At 44.4% G+C, this 18,629-nt stretch overlaps 2 protein-coding genes across 2 annotated transcripts; both read left to right on the top strand.

Annotated features, from left to right (window-relative positions):
* Positions 1-395: 395 nt before the first annotated feature.
* Tfam (transcription factor A, mitochondrial) lies at positions 396-11,594 on the top strand. Its single transcript, XM_040732203.1, has 7 exons — positions 396-858; positions 1,548-1,666; positions 3,427-3,497; positions 4,020-4,169; positions 6,100-6,195; positions 9,205-9,261; positions 9,660-11,594. Exons 1-7 carry the CDS (start codon positions 758-760, stop codon positions 9,795-9,797), a joined length of 732 nt encoding a protein of 243 aa, XP_040588137.1. The 5' UTR covers positions 396-757; the 3' UTR covers positions 9,798-11,594.
* A 2,071-nt stretch (positions 11,595-13,665) lies between these two features.
* LOC121134253 (60S ribosomal protein L23a-like) lies at positions 13,666-14,208 on the top strand. The gene has a single exon (XM_040732204.1). The coding sequence runs from the start codon at positions 13,697-13,699 to the stop codon at positions 14,159-14,161; it is 465 nt and encodes a 154-aa protein (XP_040588138.1). The 5' UTR covers positions 13,666-13,696; the 3' UTR covers positions 14,162-14,208.
* The last annotated feature ends 4,421 nt before the right edge of the window (positions 14,209-18,629 follow it).

Raw genomic sequence — 18,629 nt, forward strand, 5'->3', positions numbered from 1 at the left:
CAGCACCCTGGGTTGCTTTTTTTTTAATGACACATTTACTTTCGTGTATTTTGTGTACTGTGTGTGAAGGTCAAAGGACACCTTCCTTGAGTCGTTCTCTTTCAAACATGTAAACCCTGGGACTGAACGAAGCTTGTCAGACTGGGGGCCTAGCCCCTCCCTTTCAGTTAATTTTTAGAGAGAAGCGATGGGTTTCATGACCACTCACTCCCGCCCTCTCCTCCACCCCTCAGTAGCCCCGCACGCTCTCCTGTGGGCTCCGAAGGAAGAAACGAGGCAGTTGGTAGCTCGGGCATCGGCAGGACCGCTGTTCTCTGACCTCAGGGGCCCAGGCACTGTGACACAAGCCGCGGCGCCAGCGTCAGCGACCTGAGCTGGCAGGCGAGGTCCCCGTCCTGCAACCCCCAAGCAAGCCGCGCGGCAGAACCCGCGGCGGGGGGGCAGCCTGCAGCCGCGGCGGCCCAGAAACACCCGCTTCCGAACAAGACCTCCCGGCCTCGCCGCAGGCGCCGCCCCTTCCCCAGCTCCGCCCACCGAGGAGGAGGAGGAGGAGGGGACTCAGGCCGCCTTCCGTCCGCCCCGCCTCCTGCCTCAGACCGGAAGTCCGGGCTTCCCACAGTGCCCCGCGCGCGGCGGGCATGATAACAAACCCCCGGGTTTCCCACGCGGGTGGTTCGGCTGTGTGCAGGCGCCCGTGGTGGGCGCGACGACGGCTCTCCGCGGGCGGCGCCGGGCCAGCGCGTCGTCGGCCCGAGCGATGGCGCTCTTCCGGGGAATGTGGGGCGCGCTAAGGGCGCTCGGGCGCTCCGGGGCCGAGATGTGCGCGGGTTGCGGAGGTCGCTTGCCCTCGGCGCTCAGGTAGGCCGCGGGCCGGGGGCTCCGCTCGTCCGTCATCCTCCTGCCTGGGTCCCGTCCGGGTCTCCGGGCCGCCAGGGGCCTCACGCCCCTTTGGTACCCGACCCCCCCCCCACTTCCTGTCACCTTCTACCTTTCGGCGCCCAGGGTTCCCGCCTTCCTCCTCGTGCCCTGGAAGCGGGGCCCCGGGAGCTGCGGCGCGGGTAACTCGCCCCTACTCTGCCCAGATCGCTCCGCAGTCCCCTTCTTCCGTTTGCCTAGGTCACCCAGGGTGTCAGGACTTGTGCCTTAGCCCCGCAGCCCACTCCTGCGTTTGTCTAGGTCACCCAGGGTGTCAGGATTTGTGTTTCAGCCCCGCAGTCCCTTCCGTTTGCCTAGGTCACTCAGGGCGCCGCGTTTGCAGGCTTCAGCCCTGCAGCCTCTTGCTTGGTTAAGATAGGGTTTTAAAGTAAGCCCTAAGGCTGGGGAGTGGCCGGTTGTGGAGGACTTTTGTAGCATGCTTCTGTAAATGAAGCTCTTGTTTATTAATAAGCACAGCAGAGGGAAGGGGACTCGCTTGAAGGTTATTAGCAGTTTTGGTGAAGGCGCTGGATAGTTAGCATCTTGGTTGACATTGTATTTAGAATCTGAGGTCTGTGTATAGGAATGGTAAACATCTGACATTCTATCCGGTTCTTTTTATCTGTGTGTAGCCTTATCTGTATTCCGAAATGTTTTTCATCCAACTTGGGTAGTTATCCAAAGAAACCTATGACTTCATACCTTCGATTTTCTACAGAACAGCTACCCAGATTTAAAGCTAAACACCCAGGTAAGAAGTTTGCTCCTCTAATGTGATTTGGGGAGTTTTATTTTATTTTATTTTTCCCAGCTGCAATCTTGATTTGCACTGCCAGAACATCTAGCAACAGTTATTTTCTTTGGTGTGTATAACATAACTAATAGACGTTCTTTCTTTATTTTTTCGAGACACGGTTTCTCTGTGGCTTTGGAGGCTGTCCTGGAGCTAGCTCTCGTAGACCAGGCTGGTCTCGAACTCACAGATCCACCTGCCTCTGCCTCCGGACTGCTGGGATTAAAGGTGTGCGCCACCAACGCCCAGCTAGACATTCTTTAAATATAAATGAAAACAGTATTTTTAAAAATAACCTGTAGAGTGGAGAGCACTCTAGAGAAATAAAAGATAAAGTTGAGGCTTACTTGCCCTGGGTTTAAAAGACCCACTAACAAACTGCTTAGCAGTTACTTCTGTGATAGGACATTGTTTGTAAAGGTGCAATAAAATAACTTACCGGGAAGTGTCTGTAAAATACAATGGTTGTAGCCAGGTGTTGGTGGCACACGCCTTTAATCCCAGCACTCAGGAGGCAGAGGCAGGAAGACCTCTGTGAGTTCGAGGCCAGCTTGGTCTACAGAGCAAGTTCCAGGACGGCCTCCAAAAGAATACAGAGAAACCCTGTCTCAAAAACCAAAACAAAACAAAATACACTGATATATACAAATCACTGCTAACGTCTTTGGAAATTATCTGAGTTCTTAGCAAAAAAGAGAGAGAAAGAAAAAAAGATTGGCAAGTAGGAAAGATTTCCATATAGCCTAAGAAAGGGCTAAAGGGGCTTCATTTGTGTATATAGTACAAGGGTAATAGCCGAATTAATAAGTTGGTCTTTGCTTATGATTTCCAAAGCCTGTACTTAGAGTACTCACAGGGCGTTTGTGAAAACCATGTGAGCTGTATTAAAGTACTCCTGTTGTAGGTAAGGGACAGACAGTAAACTTTTTTTTTTTTTTTTTTTTTTTTTGGTTTTATGAAACAGAGTTTCTCTGTATTGTTTTGGAGGCTGTCGGTCCAGCCCGGCCTTGAACTCACAGAGATCCTCCTGCCTCTGCCTCCCGAGTGCTGGGATTAAAGGCGTGCGCCACCACTGCCCGGCTACAGTAAACTTTTAAGGGACATGCTCCTACCCATACCCGTCTTCTAAATTGTAGAACTTGGCACTAACACATGGTTGATAAAACAATTGTATCCCCAGTTAAGACAAAGGAAATGGTATTTCTGTAATTGAAATGCAAGATGGCATTGTATCAACAAAACTAACTTGTAGTTTATTTGGGTTTTAGTAACAATAATTCCTGAAAGACATGACAAAATGTTTCAATTGAAATACAGAAGTCCCGGCAGTGGTGGTGCAGGCCTTTAATCCCAGTACTCAAAAGGCAGAGGCAAGTGGATCTCTTGTGAGTTCCAGGCCGCCATGGTCTACAAAGTGAGCTCCAGGACAGCCAAGACTGTTACATACAGAAATCCTGTCTTGAAAAACTGAAAAAGAAAACTAGAAGAAGCAAGAAGCAGTTGATTACCCAGGTGCTTACACTAGCAGCAGCTTTCCAAGGACTGCTGGTAGCTAAGTAGCAGTTTCCTAGCATTTCTGGATACAGTGTGTCCGTAGGATGTAGAGATGTATGTAAATAGCTTGGTTTTAGAGCCATTAGGCTATTTCAAAAGTTTGTAGAAGTTAACCCCTAAGAAATAAAATTAAGAAATCCATTTTATTCTGTTGTAATTTATAGATGTAAAGATCTCAGAACTGATTAGAAAAATAGCGGCCGCATGGAGGGAACTACCGGATGCAGAAAAAAAAGTAAGCATTTATGTTTTCAGTTTTGCTGACCAGTTAGTTGTTCTATAGTTAGGGATGATGTTTTTTTCAAAGACTAGGTAGCTCATACCTTTTACCTTTGGATGGGATCTCTGCTTGTGCACATAGCTTGCCAACTGAACTAGACTGGCTGGCCAACAAACTCCAGGGATCCACCTGTCTCTGCCCCACCCCTACCCAGCATGAGGGTTATAGACACTGACCATGGCAAGCACTTTACCAGCTGAGTTATCTATCTCCTTAGTCTCCCCTCTCTTCCCTTAGCAGTCATGTCCACACGGGTGTTCTATGCCTTTTGTTTCATATATGATGTTGATAGGGATGGATGGATGGACTACAGGTGAATGGTTGACAACAGCCAGGAAGAATGGTCAGTTCTGTCCTTGCACCTTGATTAGCAGCATGTGAAGAATACATCTGTCGACTCTGGCAAATGTGATGTGTTGAGCTTGCCAGCACCAGTTCATTGATTTTTTTATTTGGGTTTTTTTAAATAATGTACAGGTGTATGAAGCTGATTTTAAAGCAGACTGGAAAGCATACAAAGAAGCTTTGAGCAAGTTTAAAGACCAGCTAACTCCATCTCAGCTGGTATCTTTTGAGAAAGAAGTCAGGCAAAAACGTTTAAAAAAGAAAGCCTCAATAAAAAAGAGAGTAAGTAACATTGAAATACTATTTTCCTGTGGAAAAGAATCACCGGAACCAAAAATCTAGGTAGTTTTCTGTTGCGTCTGTGACAGATGTGACATGGAAGAATACTGCTGGGCACTCCAGTTAGACAAAAGCGGGATGCTATATCTCACACAGTGTGTCTAGGAAGTCCTTAGTTGCAACTGTCAATAGGATTGGCCTGAAGCTTGAGTTGTGAAGCAAGCGAATGATGAACAGCTAGAATCTTTACTCCGAGTCTCCTGTCAAGACTAACTTCACATTTGAATCTGTAGAGGCTCATGAATTTGAAGGTTGCTGAGCATTCTCAATTCCTTCATTAGGAATTGAGTTATTCAAGTAAGGAGTTCCCTCCGTGGTAGGAGTCTATTTCCTTTCAAAGAAATAACTATGAAAACATCTATCTGCATGGTTAAATTTTTTGTTTCCTAACTTTTGTTACAGAAAGGGTACTGTTTCAAAGTCAGGCTACATTTGTCTTTATTTAGGGAATGCTCTTAAGTTTCTATAATAAGGCCCATGTAGATAAGACCTTAGATATTTAATAACACCCTTGGTCTCCTAACCTCCCAGACACCCCCCCCCCCCCCCATTTTATTTGTAATGGGGGGGAGGGATGCTGGCTTAGAGGTCAGAGGGCAACTTTGTAGGATTGATTCTGTCCTTTCACCTTTACAGGGGTTGTGCAATGCGCGTCTTTATCTGCTGTGCCATCTCACCCACCCCATTTTATAAATTCAGATACTGCTGCTCTCCAATTACAGAAAATAGAGTCCAGGCTATCACAGTGAATATGGGACCACGTGTCAGATGCCGTGTGCCCATTCCATAGTTCCCCTTCTTGGCACCTGTTAAGAATTGAATACGAACCATTAAGATGAGGAGTGAGATAAGGTTACTAAATAGTCTTGTGTTCATGAGCTTCAGGGGAGGCATGTATTAATTGGGCCAGTATGATTATGTGTCCTGCAAGGGAGAAACTGATCTTAAAAATGAAACATTTGTTTTGGCCGGGCGTTGGTGGTGCACGCCTTTAATCCCAGCACTTGGGAGGCAGAGGCAGGCGGATCTTTGTGAGTTCGAGGCCAGCCTGGTCTACAAGAGCTAGTTCCAGGACAGCCTCCAAAGCCACAGAGAAACCCTGTCTCGAAAAACCCAAAAAAAAAAAACAAGTTTTGTTTTGGCTTTTTTTTTCCAAGCTAGGTTTCTCTGTGGCTTTGGAGGCTGCCCTGAAACTAGTTCTTGTAGACCAGGCTGGTCTTGAACTCAGAGATTCGCCTGCTTCTGCCTCCCAAGTGCTGGGATTAAAGATGGGCGCCACCACCACCCGGCTAAAAAATGTTTTAAGAAAATTTTCAGTTCATGGAAGCTATAAAAATAACATGTAAAGGAAATATTTCTTTATGGAGAAATACCCCATTATATTACAGTTTTTAAGACTTTATGCTTAGAAAAGTTTTTAATTTCTAAGATGTAACAAACACGCTTTATATACAAATCACACTATTTGCTGGTGTGGTGGTGCAGGCTGTCATAACATATTTATTTGGGGAGCACTCACACAATGAAGGTAAGTAGCCACTGAGGTCTTCTGTCCCTAGAGGAGCAGGATTCTACCATGCAGGATGCTCAGACCACCACCTAAGAGAGCGGGAGGCCCCTCCTCTTCCTTATAAGGAAGCCACATCCTAAGCCCAATCCATCAAATCTATTGGTAGAAAAAGAGGCCCCTGCTTATCAAGCACTTGGGAGGCAGAGGAAAGAGGCTGGCCATAAGGTGGTAGCCAGCAAGTCCTTGTCTCAAGAATACAAAATAGTAATGTTCATTTGGATTGTTATGCATTGTAGTGAATTGTTTCTTTAGATGTTAGGCTTCCCAGTGACTGTATCTGATGCTTTTATTTTTGTTATTCAGGAATTAACGTTGCTTGGAAAACCAAAAAGACCTCGATCAGCCTACAACATTTATGTATCTGAAAGCTTCCAAGAGACTAAAGATGGATCTGCTTCAGTAAGCAGTGCTTCGGGTTGTTCGTAATTGTTTTAGTTTAAAATCATGTAGGAAGTTGTATGTTTAGTATATCGCATGATGAAGAGAAATAGAAAATTTGGAAATTTATTGTGTCTCTGAACCAAAATATCCTTGGAGCTGAGTCTATGTAGCTCACTGGCAGACAGCTTGGTCTGTATGGTGCCTTGGGTTTGCTTCCCAGCACTGGAAAAGACAAGGTCTTGGGGGTTGTTTGTTTTTCTTTTTTTGGTGGGGGTCTTTTTATTATTTATTGTTTTGTTTTTTCAAGAAAGGATTTCTCTGTTTAACAGTCTTAGCTGTTCTGGAACTCACTCTGTAGACCAGGCTGACCTCTAACCGACAGAGATCCACCTGCCCCTGTCTCCTGAGGGCTAGGATTCAGTAAAATTTTGACTGTACACTGTGTTCAAGTTTTAATGGCAAGAGTAAAAGGGTTGTGTTAACAGCCATGACCATGACAGAGTTCTCCTTGGGATTTTAATCTCTGTGACTTAGTCATACTGAGATGAAGGCTTACCTTTTTGGTTGATAGAGTCTCACTTCATTGATAGTTACAATTTTCTCAGTTACTGATTTACTTTGGGTGTAGGTACATTTATGTTTTTAAAACTGTGCTGGTGAGAACTTTGAATACATCCATTTTGGCATGTAGTCCATACTCTAGAAATACCTTAGAAGCCTGAATATCTGGCCCTGTCCTTAGTTAATAGAAATATAACTTGATAATTTTACTCATTTAAAAATACTAAGTTGCTTGGGTGGCTCATGTTTGTGCTCCAAGTCCTTGAGAGACCAAGGCTGTCCTAGATCACGTAGAGAATTCTAGGCCAGCTTTAGCCACATGAGAACATCTGCAAACACCCTAGGCTTCTAATGCCCATACACACAGACTCACACACATGCACATGCATACACAGGGCACACAGACAAATCGGTACATAGACAACAAACATACATATACATACATATACACATGCATGAGGGGCTTGTCAGCGTTGAGTTTCCAGCATATTTACAGAGGAACATTATTCAAATTACCCAGTGTCATTTACGATCTTTTTTGCATTTAAGATCTTTTTTGAATTCCAGTTTGTCAGTGCTCACTGAGTACATCTAGTGTGATATCAGCTCTGCTTGAAGCTTCTGCTCTATTCCAGATTGGCAGCTGCCATCTGTTCAGTGTTCACCAGCATGCCAAGCTTCTGCATCAGCGTCCCTGTGCCTCTTCTTGTTTTTCTTGATTTACTCTCATTCTAGCTTTTCCTTAATTAAGGATATGTGGGAAATTAGTATTTCAGGTTTTACATGTGTAAAAACTGCCTTTTCCCCCGTGTTTTTAGATTGGCCATAGAGTTATGGGTTGGCAAAAAGGTTTCTTCAGCATTTCAAAATTACCACTGCTTTTCTAGCCACTATGATTTTTGAGAAATACAACCGGCAGTTGGGTAGTTAAGGCAGGAAGATCAAGAGTATGAGGCTACCCAGGCTGTCCCAAAAACCACAGATTAAAAAAATAAAATCTGAACCAATTGGTGGTAGCACACGCCTTTAATCCCAGCACTTGGGAGGCAGAGACAGGTGTTATCTCTGAGATCAAGGCCAGCATAGTCTACAGAATGAGTTCTTGGACAGCCAGGGCTGTTACACAGAGAAGCCCTGTCTCAGAAAAAATAAACAATAAAATCTGGGCTGGTGGGATGGTAAAAGCACCTGACCTGAGTTTGTTTTCCCCGGACCTACATGGTGGGAGAGAGACCTGGCTCCTCTGAGTTGTCCCCTGATTTCACTGTGTGCGGGCATGCATGAGCACACAAAGTAAAATGTAATTTTAGAAATGGTTAGATGAAACCAGTTGGAGTTTGGGTTCTTTTTGATTTGTTTTCTTTGTTGCTTTCTGTTTAGACTCTATATAGCTTGTATTTGTATAGACCTTCTGAGTCTGTCTTCTCACTTTCTTGAATTTGTTCCTGTCCCTTAAATACTGTATGTTTTCATGTATTTCCATTGCTTTTTTTTTTTTTTTTTTTTTGCAAAGTGTCATTGTCCTCAAGTTGCCTTTTCACTGTGACTGTTTTTTTACTCTCGAAAATATGAATGTCCTGGAATCTGCCGTGGTAGACATTTAAGCTTCTTTTCACCTTCCTCTCTGACACTCGCCTGGTGCTGCCACTGAGACACTAGATTTCTCCTTGTAAATCTGATGCTCTTGGGTTCACCTCACTACCTATAGGCACTCCAGCCAGTGTTAGTTAATCCAGTTACTACCCCACCCTGTCACTGTCCTCTTCTGCTGGTGCTGCCCTCTTCTGTTGGTTTTATATCTTAAACTTTTTTTGTTTTTTGTTTTTTTTTCGAGACAAGGTTTCTCTGTATTGTCTTGGAGCCTGTCCTGGAACTCTCTCTCTGTCGACCAGGCTGGCCTCGAACTCACAGACATCCACCTGCCTCTGCCTCCCGAGTGCTGGGATTAAAGGTGTGCGCCACCAATGCCCAGCTATCTTAAACTTTTTATTTAAGTGAAGTTATGAGGAAGGTGCTGTCCCCCGCACCCCCATTGCTTTATGTAAACAAAGCCTGAGGGATGTAAAGTGGCCTTTTTCCTGTCAAGTCACTCAGGTCATGTGATCAGCTGAGTAGAATTTAAGGAGTGCTTGCTTGTTCCAGGTTGATACCTAAACACCTAGGCACAAAGTTTAGAATAAAACATAACTATAGGAAAGAAAAAAGCCTGTGGAGTTATTTTATGACAAAGTGGAGATTATACCTGAATACAAACATTTTTAATCAGAAGAGATAACTCATTTTATTTCATACTCTGTTATATTTCAAAATATAACAGTTCAATAGAAATGTAACTGTCCAATAGAAATAATGTCGGTTGGTGTTGCTTGTGAACAACATCTGAGTTCTTTGTTGGAATGAATGGGGAATGGTCTCCTTTGCTGTCTTCTTAGGTGTGTACATCTTAACTCTTCTGTTTTCTTACAGGGAAGACTGAAGTCTATAAATGAGGCTTGGAAAAATCTATCTAGTGACGAAAGGCAGGTGAGTAGTAGTTTCTGACTTTATATGTCCATCGGGGTAGGATTGTCTCATGTAGCATCACCCAGCAGCACCAGTGATGGTAGTTAGTACTCAGAGACTGCCTTCATTAAGGCCAACTTGGTTGTTCACTCACGAGTGTGTCAGTAAATAAATCATGTCTTGTCCTACCTGCCCTTCCCTCTTCTCTTCCCCAAGTCCTCAAACAACCTACCGACCGTTAGAGAACACTTTCCTAAACACTTTCTCTCTTAACCTTTCTCCCCTAACATTTTATCTAACACTATTTCTGTCTTCTCCTTTGGTGCATGGAGAAGAGTGATATAATTTCTGTGTAGGTGGGAGCATTCCAGAGGATAATTGTTCTTTTCTAAATGAAATATTCTAATATTCTTCCTCAGGCGTACATTCAGCTTGCTAAAGATGATAGAATTCGTTATGATAATGAAATGAAGTCTTGGGAAGAGCAAATGGCTGAAGTTGGACGAAGTGATCTCATCCGTCGCAATGTGAGACGATCAGACATCCCTGAGGATTAAGATAGAAGATGGAGTTGTCTCTGTGATTAGGCACAAGAAACCAATTAGGTCTCAATGCCTTAAGTTGTCACATTAGAAAGGATAAGGCTGGTTAACATTTGATATTCAGTTCCTTTTTCTGTAGCCCATGGACTTCTGCGCGTTGAATACATTTCTGTATTTCAAGCCCTGACAGAAGAAGATTCTGCAAAGTTCTGCTTTTTGCTTAAGAACTGGAGATGAGACTGTCTATGCATCTGCATGTAGGGGTAAATGAACTGTTGTGTTTGATGGAGGTAGATAGACTGTGAAATGACTTTTACACTCATAACAGTTATGTGTGGCTTTGTGACGTTTTTACACTGATGACAATATGTGGGTATGTGAAGTTTTTACACTATGACAGTTACATCAAGTGTGCCCCTCTATTCCGGGGCCACAGCTGCTTTCACAGCTATGGCAAAGCTATGATGTAACTGCATATTCAAGAAGCTTCCAGACTCATTAGATGAAGTGATTCCTAGACATAAATCATGTGTGGTGTTGATGTTTGTACATATAAGTGATCGTTGACATCATAACAGCTTTTTATAGTAAGGAACAAAGAGATTTATAAACCTTTCTCATTATCTTTTTCTTTTTCCTAAAGTAAAACCTAAGAAATTATGTACCAGGTCTATGCATATTGTTCTTATTGCATAGAATAAAAATTCTAATTTTTCAAACATGTTTCTGAATTATGTAAATTTTAGATGAACTATGTGGTTAACAGATTTTTTTTAAGGTAAGGATTTTTTCCTCCCTGAATTACTTTTTCATGTGAGAATATTCACAGAGCTTGTGTGATCTAAATTTTTAAATGAGAAATATGAGAAAACAGGTCTCTAGAATCAGAGATGTGAGACGTTGTCCATGACTGCTAAGGGCCTGTGCAGGAGAACCAGCTGTGGAGCTGGCCAGTCCAGCCACTGATTGACTGTTTTTCAGAGCCTATTCATAAATAATGTATTTATAGTTTAAATAGGTTTTTAAAAGGAAAATCATGAATGTGAAAATTAATAAGCTCGTTAGTGTTTGCAAATAGAGTTTTATTGGAACACAGCATTTGCTCTCTTGGGTTTGTTGTGTATGGTGCTCTGCTACAGGGACTAGACTGGGAAGCTGCAATGTACACATGTGGCCCTTGGCACATAGTTTGCCACCATGGTTTGTGGCATGGTGCAGTGTGTGGCTACTGGGCATGCAAGGTTAGTTTTCTCAGCTGTCCTTCATGGTCTTGTGGAACCGTCATCCTGCCTTAGGGTCAGCTCTGGGTCACTGTAAGCCTAACTATTCTCGGTGCAAGCAAAGAAAATATTCTTTAGTTTGGAACAGTTGTTAGTATAGTGTAAGAGGTCGCGTTGCATGGAGTGGAGCTCTCCTTATCTTTACTGTCGCCCAGAGAAACTGTCTTCCCACATTTGAGCTGGCACATCTCAAGTCCTCACCAAGCCCAAGTCGGCCGCCACTCTTCAACCTCTGTTCTGTTTTAGAGAACAAGTAGTTTCAACCCCACACCACTGAGCAGATCTCAGAGTTCCAGAAGACTCGGGTGTTTCTCTTTCCTTTGGAATCCCTGAACTTGACAGGGTAGGAACAGTGGAACATACATACGGAGGGGGGATGTGAGATTTATGCTTGAGCCGGGGATGTAACTGGTAGAAAGCTTGCCTAGAACGTGCCAGGCCTTGGATTCTATTCCTAGCACTGCAACTCCCTGATCAATAAATAATCAAAATTTTGAAAATGAATTTAAGAATAAAATAATTTTCCCCAGTGGATTGGAATTCAGGCCTGATTTTTCCCTTGAGGTAGATGACATGGGTTTGAAGTCGTGTTTGGAGCCATGGGAGAAGAGGCTGGGTGAGCTGGTGCGGTCACAGAGTCCTTCCCAAGTGCAATTCCAGGAGAGACGCTAGCCCTGCATTCCCACGGTGACTCAGCATTGGCCATGTGCTTCAGACTACTCAGCAGCAGGCACTGCAGTGATGCTGGGTAATGCCAGTTCCCCGGAGGGAGCTCTAACCATGGAACCACCTGGCTTCCTAAGCTCGGCTCAAGAACTTGCAGCTTAGTATGGGAAGGGAATGGGAACGTAGAGGTCTTTTCATGACGTGTGGTTGAATTTGGTTGTCCTTGTTTATAAAAGAGGGTCACTGTCAATAGCTTTCCATTTTTTTTCTAAAGACAGAGTCTCTACCTCTGGCTGTCCTGGAACTCACTCTGTAGACCAGTCTGGCTTCAGACTCAATAGAGATCCGCCTGCCTCTGCCTCCCAAGTGCTGGGATTAAAGGAGTGTGCCATCACTGTCTGGCTTCTATGCCATGCCTTTTTAAATTAAGAGCGTGTTGAAGACTGGCCTACCACATGTTTGTACACATGAATTTTTTGTTGCCAAGGATGAGAACTCAGCATCAGTAATCAATGGCTACTCATTTTTAGACTTTCTATTTATTTTCCAGCAACAAAGCTGGAAAAGTATTGGGAGGAGCTGAAGAGAGGCTGTGTCTGTGCAGCATTAGGTCACCATGAAGGGACTTCGTGCTTCTGTGGTTGGAGTGTCAATGTCAGTGTCAGAGTGTCTGATTATTGACGCCTACAAGGACTTTGTGCTGATTTTATTTTCTGATGTTCATGTGACACTGCTAACACCCTGCTCTTTTGGCTAACTCCTTTTTTGGCAATGCCCTTTGTGGTGGTTGGAACAGGTATGGTCCACATAGACTCAAGTGTTTGAGTGCCTGGCCAATAGGGAGTGGCACTATGGACGAGCTGTGGCCTTGTTGGAGGAAGTGTGTCACTACGGAGGTGGGCTTTGAGGTCTCACATGCTCGAGCCATGCCCAGTATGACAGTTTGCTTACTGTGCCTGTGGATCCAGATGGAGAAGTCTCAGCTCCTCCAGCACCATGTCTGCCTGCACTCTGCTATGCTTCTCCCCGTGACAATAATGGGCTAAGCCGCTGAACTGTGAGCCAGCCCCAGTTAAATGCTTTCCTTTATAAGAGTTGCCATAGTCAAGGCAACTTAGAAACCCTAACTGAGACACCCTTAAAAAACAAATTTAAAAACCCCTGAGACACCCTTAAAAAACAAATTAAAAAACTCCTAATTTGTACAAGTGTGTATTCTGAATTTAATAGCTGGTATTAGTGTATTTTAAATGGATTTAAGGGAGCTAGAAAATCTTCCTGGGTTTCTTGTCATTCACTGTACCACCAGGAAGGGGTGCTGAAACAGCAGCTTTAATGCAGACGAAATGATAGTGCCCATCAATTCTGCTTAGGCATCTTTAATTGTGAGAATTTTCTTCCTCTGATAGCAACCTTCTCTCCTCTTTATCACACTTGGCACCAGCCTGACACTGACAAGTTTGAAAAGGTATAACATTGTATATTTTGAAGTATAAAACAGTGATTTTTAAAATTGAACTAAAAAAAAGGAATTTATATTACTCTGAACTTGTAAAACTTACCAAGCAAAAAGTAAAATTATGCAAAACTGGTACTACCAAGTGTTTATCATTAACAAATCAAATATCTTTGGTAATTCAGTCACTGGTTATATTTATAAAGTACAATAAACATGAAGCTATTTGTAAAATTAAAAGTGGTAATGAAAAACTGCATATTTAAATTAAATGTTAAACATGAATTTGAAATGTGTTTTTAAATATCTTTTAAATCATTAGAAACTAATTTGTAATGGTTTCTGATATAAATATGTTGTCCAAGATGATCAGAATCCAAATCTGAAGTTGATTTAAAGCACACTCGGGTAAGGAGCCTGGCTAGCATCCATGAAGCCCCCAGTTTTCCCAAAGAGTGGCTGGAAGTGTAAATCATTAAATGGTTAAGAATTGGGTTAGGCTTTTCGCCAAGATGGCGCCGAAAGCGAAGAAGGAAGCTCCTGCCCCTCCCAAAGCCGAAGCCAAAGCGAAGGCCTTGAAAGCCAAGAAGGCAGTGCTGAAAGGCGTCCACAGCCACAAAAAGAAGATCCGCACGTCACCCACCTTCCGATGGCCCAAGACCCTGCGGCTCCGGAGACAGCCCAAATACCCTCGAAAGAGCGCGCCCAGGAGAAACAAGCTTGACTATGCCATCATCAAATTCCCCCTGACCACTGAGTCAGACATGAAGAAGATAGAAGACAACAACACGCTTGTGTTCATTGTGGACGTCAAGGCCAACAAGCACCAGATCAAACAGGCTGTGAAGAAGCTCTATGACATTGATGTTGCCAAAGTCAACACCCTTATAAGGCCTGACGGAGAGAAGAAGGCATATGTTCGCTTGGCTCCTGATTATGATGCTCTGGATGTTGCCAACAAAGTTGGGATCATCTAAACTGTGTCCAGCTGGCTAATTCCAAATATATACTTTTTCACCATAAAGAAAAAAAAAAAAGAATTGGGTTAGGTGTGATCGAATCCTGACCACCCCCACGGTTTGACTAGAACTCTTTTTTTTTTTAAGGATTTATTTATTATACATACAGTATTCTGCCTACATGTATGTCTGTAGGCCCAAAGAGGGGGCCAGATCTCATTATAGATGGCTGTGAGCCACCATGTGGTTGCTGGGAATTGAACTCAGGACCTTTGGAAGAGCAGTCAGTGCTCTTAACCTCTGAGCCATCTCTCTAGAACTCTTACCCAGTATCTATAACATGGGCAAGAAGACTTCACTTGATCGTGCTTTGTTGTTTGTAGGACAGAATACCTAGCATAATTTTTAAGGGAATACGGGTCTCTTGCCTTGTGGCTGCAGAGACTTTGTGTCACAGCTTCTTGAATCTTTTGGCTAGGCAGGAACCTCTTGGTGGAAGGATGAACTATTCATGGTTGACAGTGTACAGGAAGTACAGTAAAGGGATACAAGAAGCAGTTGGGACAAGATCTAGTTCCCCAAAGAAACACCCCAGTGATCACTTCATGAAGCTAGCTGGCCTTGCCACCTGCACCACAAGTTAGGAGCCAAACCTCTAACACATGCGTTCTGATGGTCATTTCAGTTGCAAACGTAACACCTAAATGCGGCTAATACACATCTAGAAATATCAAAGCAGACCTTGCTTTCCAGCTTCACCATACCCTTTCCAGACTCTAGCTCTCAACCACCATGACTGTCTTTGCATACATGCATGAATTGTTTCCACAAAATGTTGACATTTTTAGTGACTCTGGAATTTTCAGTTTTTCTTATAGCTCTAAGGTTTTCCGTAGGCTATATGGCTTTAAGATGACTCAGATTTCTCATTTGTAACAAAATTTTTGTGTTTATTTGTGTGCAAGGATGCCTGGAGAGAAATGGACCCTCGGAGCTACAGTTTGAGGCCATTCTGGACCATCTAATGTGTCCCGGGGGAGGAAACTCTTCAAGAGTGTGTGTGCTCTTAGTTCTCTTAATGCTGAGCCGGCTCTCTGGCCTAGTTCTGAATTCTGTTTCTCTAGTGGATTCTCTTGGCATGTTAGTCATGGAGGAATGCAATAGATTTACAAGTTTACAAGGGTCTTCTCTCCCCGAGTCTACTGCTCATATGGTATCATGAAGTAATGAGTTTTGTGGGCCTCCTCTCTTTAGAGAAACTTATAGGAAATAGCTATGACACAGCCTGTTAGCAAACAGACAGTTCTAGACTGGAGGTCAGGCTTATCGCAGCCTCTCATCATAACCTGGCGTGGGGGGGGGGGTCCTCATCTTCTACCTTGGTTGAGACAAACTCCTTGAGTTTTGCATCCTAGCTTGACAGGCTAGCTGGCCTGCTCCAGCTGTCTCTGATTTCCAAGTGGGATTCAAGCCCTTCTGCATTACACATTCTTGCTATGTGTCCAGATTCTACATGGGTTCTGAGGATTTGAACTCAAGTCCTTATACCTGTGTGGCACGTGTTTTAGCCACTGAACTGTATCCCAATCCCTGCATAAGTCATGTTCTGATACACAGGAAAAAGGAAAGTGTGTGTGTGTGTACATACATACATACATGTGTGTGTTATGTTTTTTTCCTCAGCCAAGCCTACTCTTTGCAAGGGACCTCTGCAGACCTAGCCAATGGGAGTGGGGCCTGTGGACCCTCTTCAGACGAACTCTGTCCCTCTTCATTCTCTCTGCTTTGTTAGCCTCAAATGACAGCACAGTATGCGGTTGAGTTTGGGGAGTTTGTTGTTACTGTGTTTGATGTATTGGGATGCAGAGGTGCTCTGTCTTTCACCTTCATCTTCTCTCAGGATGCATCATATTCCATGGAGCTGCAGCATAACTCAAAGCAGACCCCTGAATGATGGTTGCTAAGATCTGGAATTATAGAAACCTGCTTCAACGCATAGACTCATATATATGTTTGTACTGCTACCATTCAGACAAATTCCTTAAAACAGTGCTAGAGACACTCGCACCTGTGACTTTGATCTATGGTGCTGTAGTAGCAGACATATAGGTAGTTCCAATTACAGACCAGCTAGCAATGTGTGTCCAAATAATTTTTAATTGAGTGTGTGTTGTGGTATTGTACAAACTACCACGATTTGTTTCCAGTATCTTCTCTCTGCGAGTGATATAATTGTTTATGTCACCTTGTTTCCCAGAGCCACACTCTTGTCCTGACTGCACTGCTCATCACAGGGGTCTGGCAGTTGTTCTCATTATCACAACAACAGCAAGACAGTCTCTTTCCCTTAGTGTCCCTCTGTGGTCTCACTTCGGTGATGAGCGGGAATTTCCTCTGAACCCAGCATGATGACATCCCTTGAGTCAGATTCCAAAGCCTTGAAGTAGATCAGAAGATCACCCTACCCTCCTAAGACCTGCTTACACAGGCCCTGACCCCACATAGCTCCAAGCTTACTGTCACCTCTTCCCCCACACTCCTGCCCCCATCCCTGCCACCGCCTTTCATCCTTATTGCCTCAAGGGGAGCCCACCTCTCCCCCAGGCGGAAAGCAAACAGCAGATGGACAGTGCGATGTGTGTCCCCACGCCATGCAGGGGACCTCTGATCTCTGCCTGGCCTTGTTTGCGAATGCCTTTTCCCTAACAGCGGAGCACTTCAGAGACTGGACGGCACCTGGAAGCTAACGACTCGGCTGTGGAAGCACAAAGTAAGGAATGTTTTCCACTGACCTCTCTGACTCGTGGTGGTTTGAGACTGTCTCAGAGTTCACAAGCATCTAGAACTCCTCCTCAGAGGCGGTGGTCTTGAGGTAGAGACAGTTCCCACAAAAGGCACTGTAACCGCAGGTGGTGGTTTTGAAGAGCTCTTGGAAGCTGGCTGGGCAGAGGCCTACTGGTGTTTCATTCCTTCCACAGAGGCACAAGCCAACGTGTGCACTCAAGGGTCTGGAACAGTCTCAATGGATAACTATGCTTCTGACCTCTGTCTCAGTGTGGACAGCTCAGACCAAGTGGTTCCAAGTATGACCTGCTCTAAGCCACACTCCCTATGCAAAGATCAGAAACCATTTCCCAGTTCAACACAAATGATTATGAGGAAAGAAGAGGTAGGAGAAGATGACGGCCAGCTAACCTGGGAGCGTCGGCTCCAGGTCTTACCCATGTGGCCATTCAGAAAGATAGAACCAACTCCCAATGGATCCAATCCTGGGGATCTAAGCATGGGCTGCATGGAAAGGGACATCCTCTAATGTTGCTTACTATTCGGCCCATAATTCTATCGGTATTTTAGGTCTGTGGATTTAAAATCATGAACACAATGACTAGTTTATTGTTTGCACTGAGCGACACTTCATTTCAAGACTTCTTATTAATAGTCACTTGTTTCCTACTGGCTGAGTTCTACAAATTGCAGGCCCTACCCTCTAATCTCCATCCATGGTGAGGTGGTGGGGTTTAGGGCCCTGTAAAGATAAGCTACAAAGAAATGCAGACTAGTAATAAATCAGATACTTCCTGGTAGGGCTTACTGGGAAGTTCACACAAACTGTGAGGTCAGCTTTCTGTTCTAGTACAAACCCCTCTTTTTTTTCTTTTTTTTTTTTTTTTTGGTTTTTGGAGACAGGGTTTCTCTGTGGCTTTGGAGGCTGTCCTGGAACTTGCTTGGTAGTCCAGGCTGGTCTCGAACTCACAGAAATCCGCCTGCCTCTGCCTCCCGAGTGCTGGGATTAAAGGCATGCGCCACCACCGCCCGGCTTACAAACCCCTCTTACAGTGGATAAATATCCTATACCAGGAGGCCTGAGCCAATAGCACTGGGGAAAATGTGACCCGAATGTCAACCAGCCAAAATCAGTTTGTGGTAATATGTTGACAGTCTGGGGACCTTTTCTTGTTTCTTAATACCAGGTATGCACAGCTACTTGTCCTAGAAACTAAGAAGCCATGTGGTCAGGTGGAAAAGTAGTTCATTTTCCAAACACTAGGGGGCAGCAGACGACAGCGTTTGACAGATTCCAAGGGCCAGGGTCTCAGACTGACCAGCTCAAATCCTATGGAGCTGTGCTCTCCTCTCCTACCTTGGCTACCTCTTTTCTCAAACCAGAAGATACCTTTCCCTTTGCAGGTCACAGCCTACAGGGACACAGGGAGCTGGCTGAGGTACTGGTACCTCAGCACTTGCTGCACTTCTGGAGATGTCTCCAGTGCTTGCTTACAGAGGTTGGGAACGAGGTCCCGGCTGCGATTGCAGCCAGACCCCTCTGACAGGCCATGGGACACTTGGAAGGCACAGCGGGCCAAGCCTGGTGTGGGGGTAATACAATTGCTCTAGTGGCTACCCAGTTGCTGGCTCCTGGGGTGATAAGGTGTGGGGTGTGGGTAGGCAGGTTTTGTCAGCGTGCTAGCAGCCATGTGGCTTTGAA

This window comes from Mesocricetus auratus, unplaced genomic scaffold, assembly GCF_017639785.1.
Source record: "Mesocricetus auratus isolate SY011 unplaced genomic scaffold, BCM_Maur_2.0 Super-Scaffold_100027, whole genome shotgun sequence".
NCBI lineage: Eukaryota > Metazoa > Chordata > Mammalia > Rodentia > Cricetidae > Mesocricetus > Mesocricetus auratus.

Bases quoted from the DNA above. Each gene is read 5' to 3' on its own strand.
- LOC121134253 (XM_040732204.1), top strand. From the start codon at position 13,697: ATGGCGCCGAAAGCGAAGAAGGAAGCTCCTGCCCCTCCCAAAGCCGAA.
- Tfam (XM_040732203.1), top strand. From the start codon at position 758: ATGGCGCTCTTCCGGGGAATGTGGGGCGCGCTAAGGGCGCTCGGGCGC. The intron at 4,170-6,099 runs GTAAGTAACATT...TTTGTTATTCAG, and splicing joins AAGCCTCAATAAAAAAGAGA to GAATTAACGTTGCTTGGAAA. The intron at 9,262-9,659 runs GTGAGTAGTAGT...ATTCTTCCTCAG, and splicing joins TATCTAGTGACGAAAGGCAG to GCGTACATTCAGCTTGCTAA.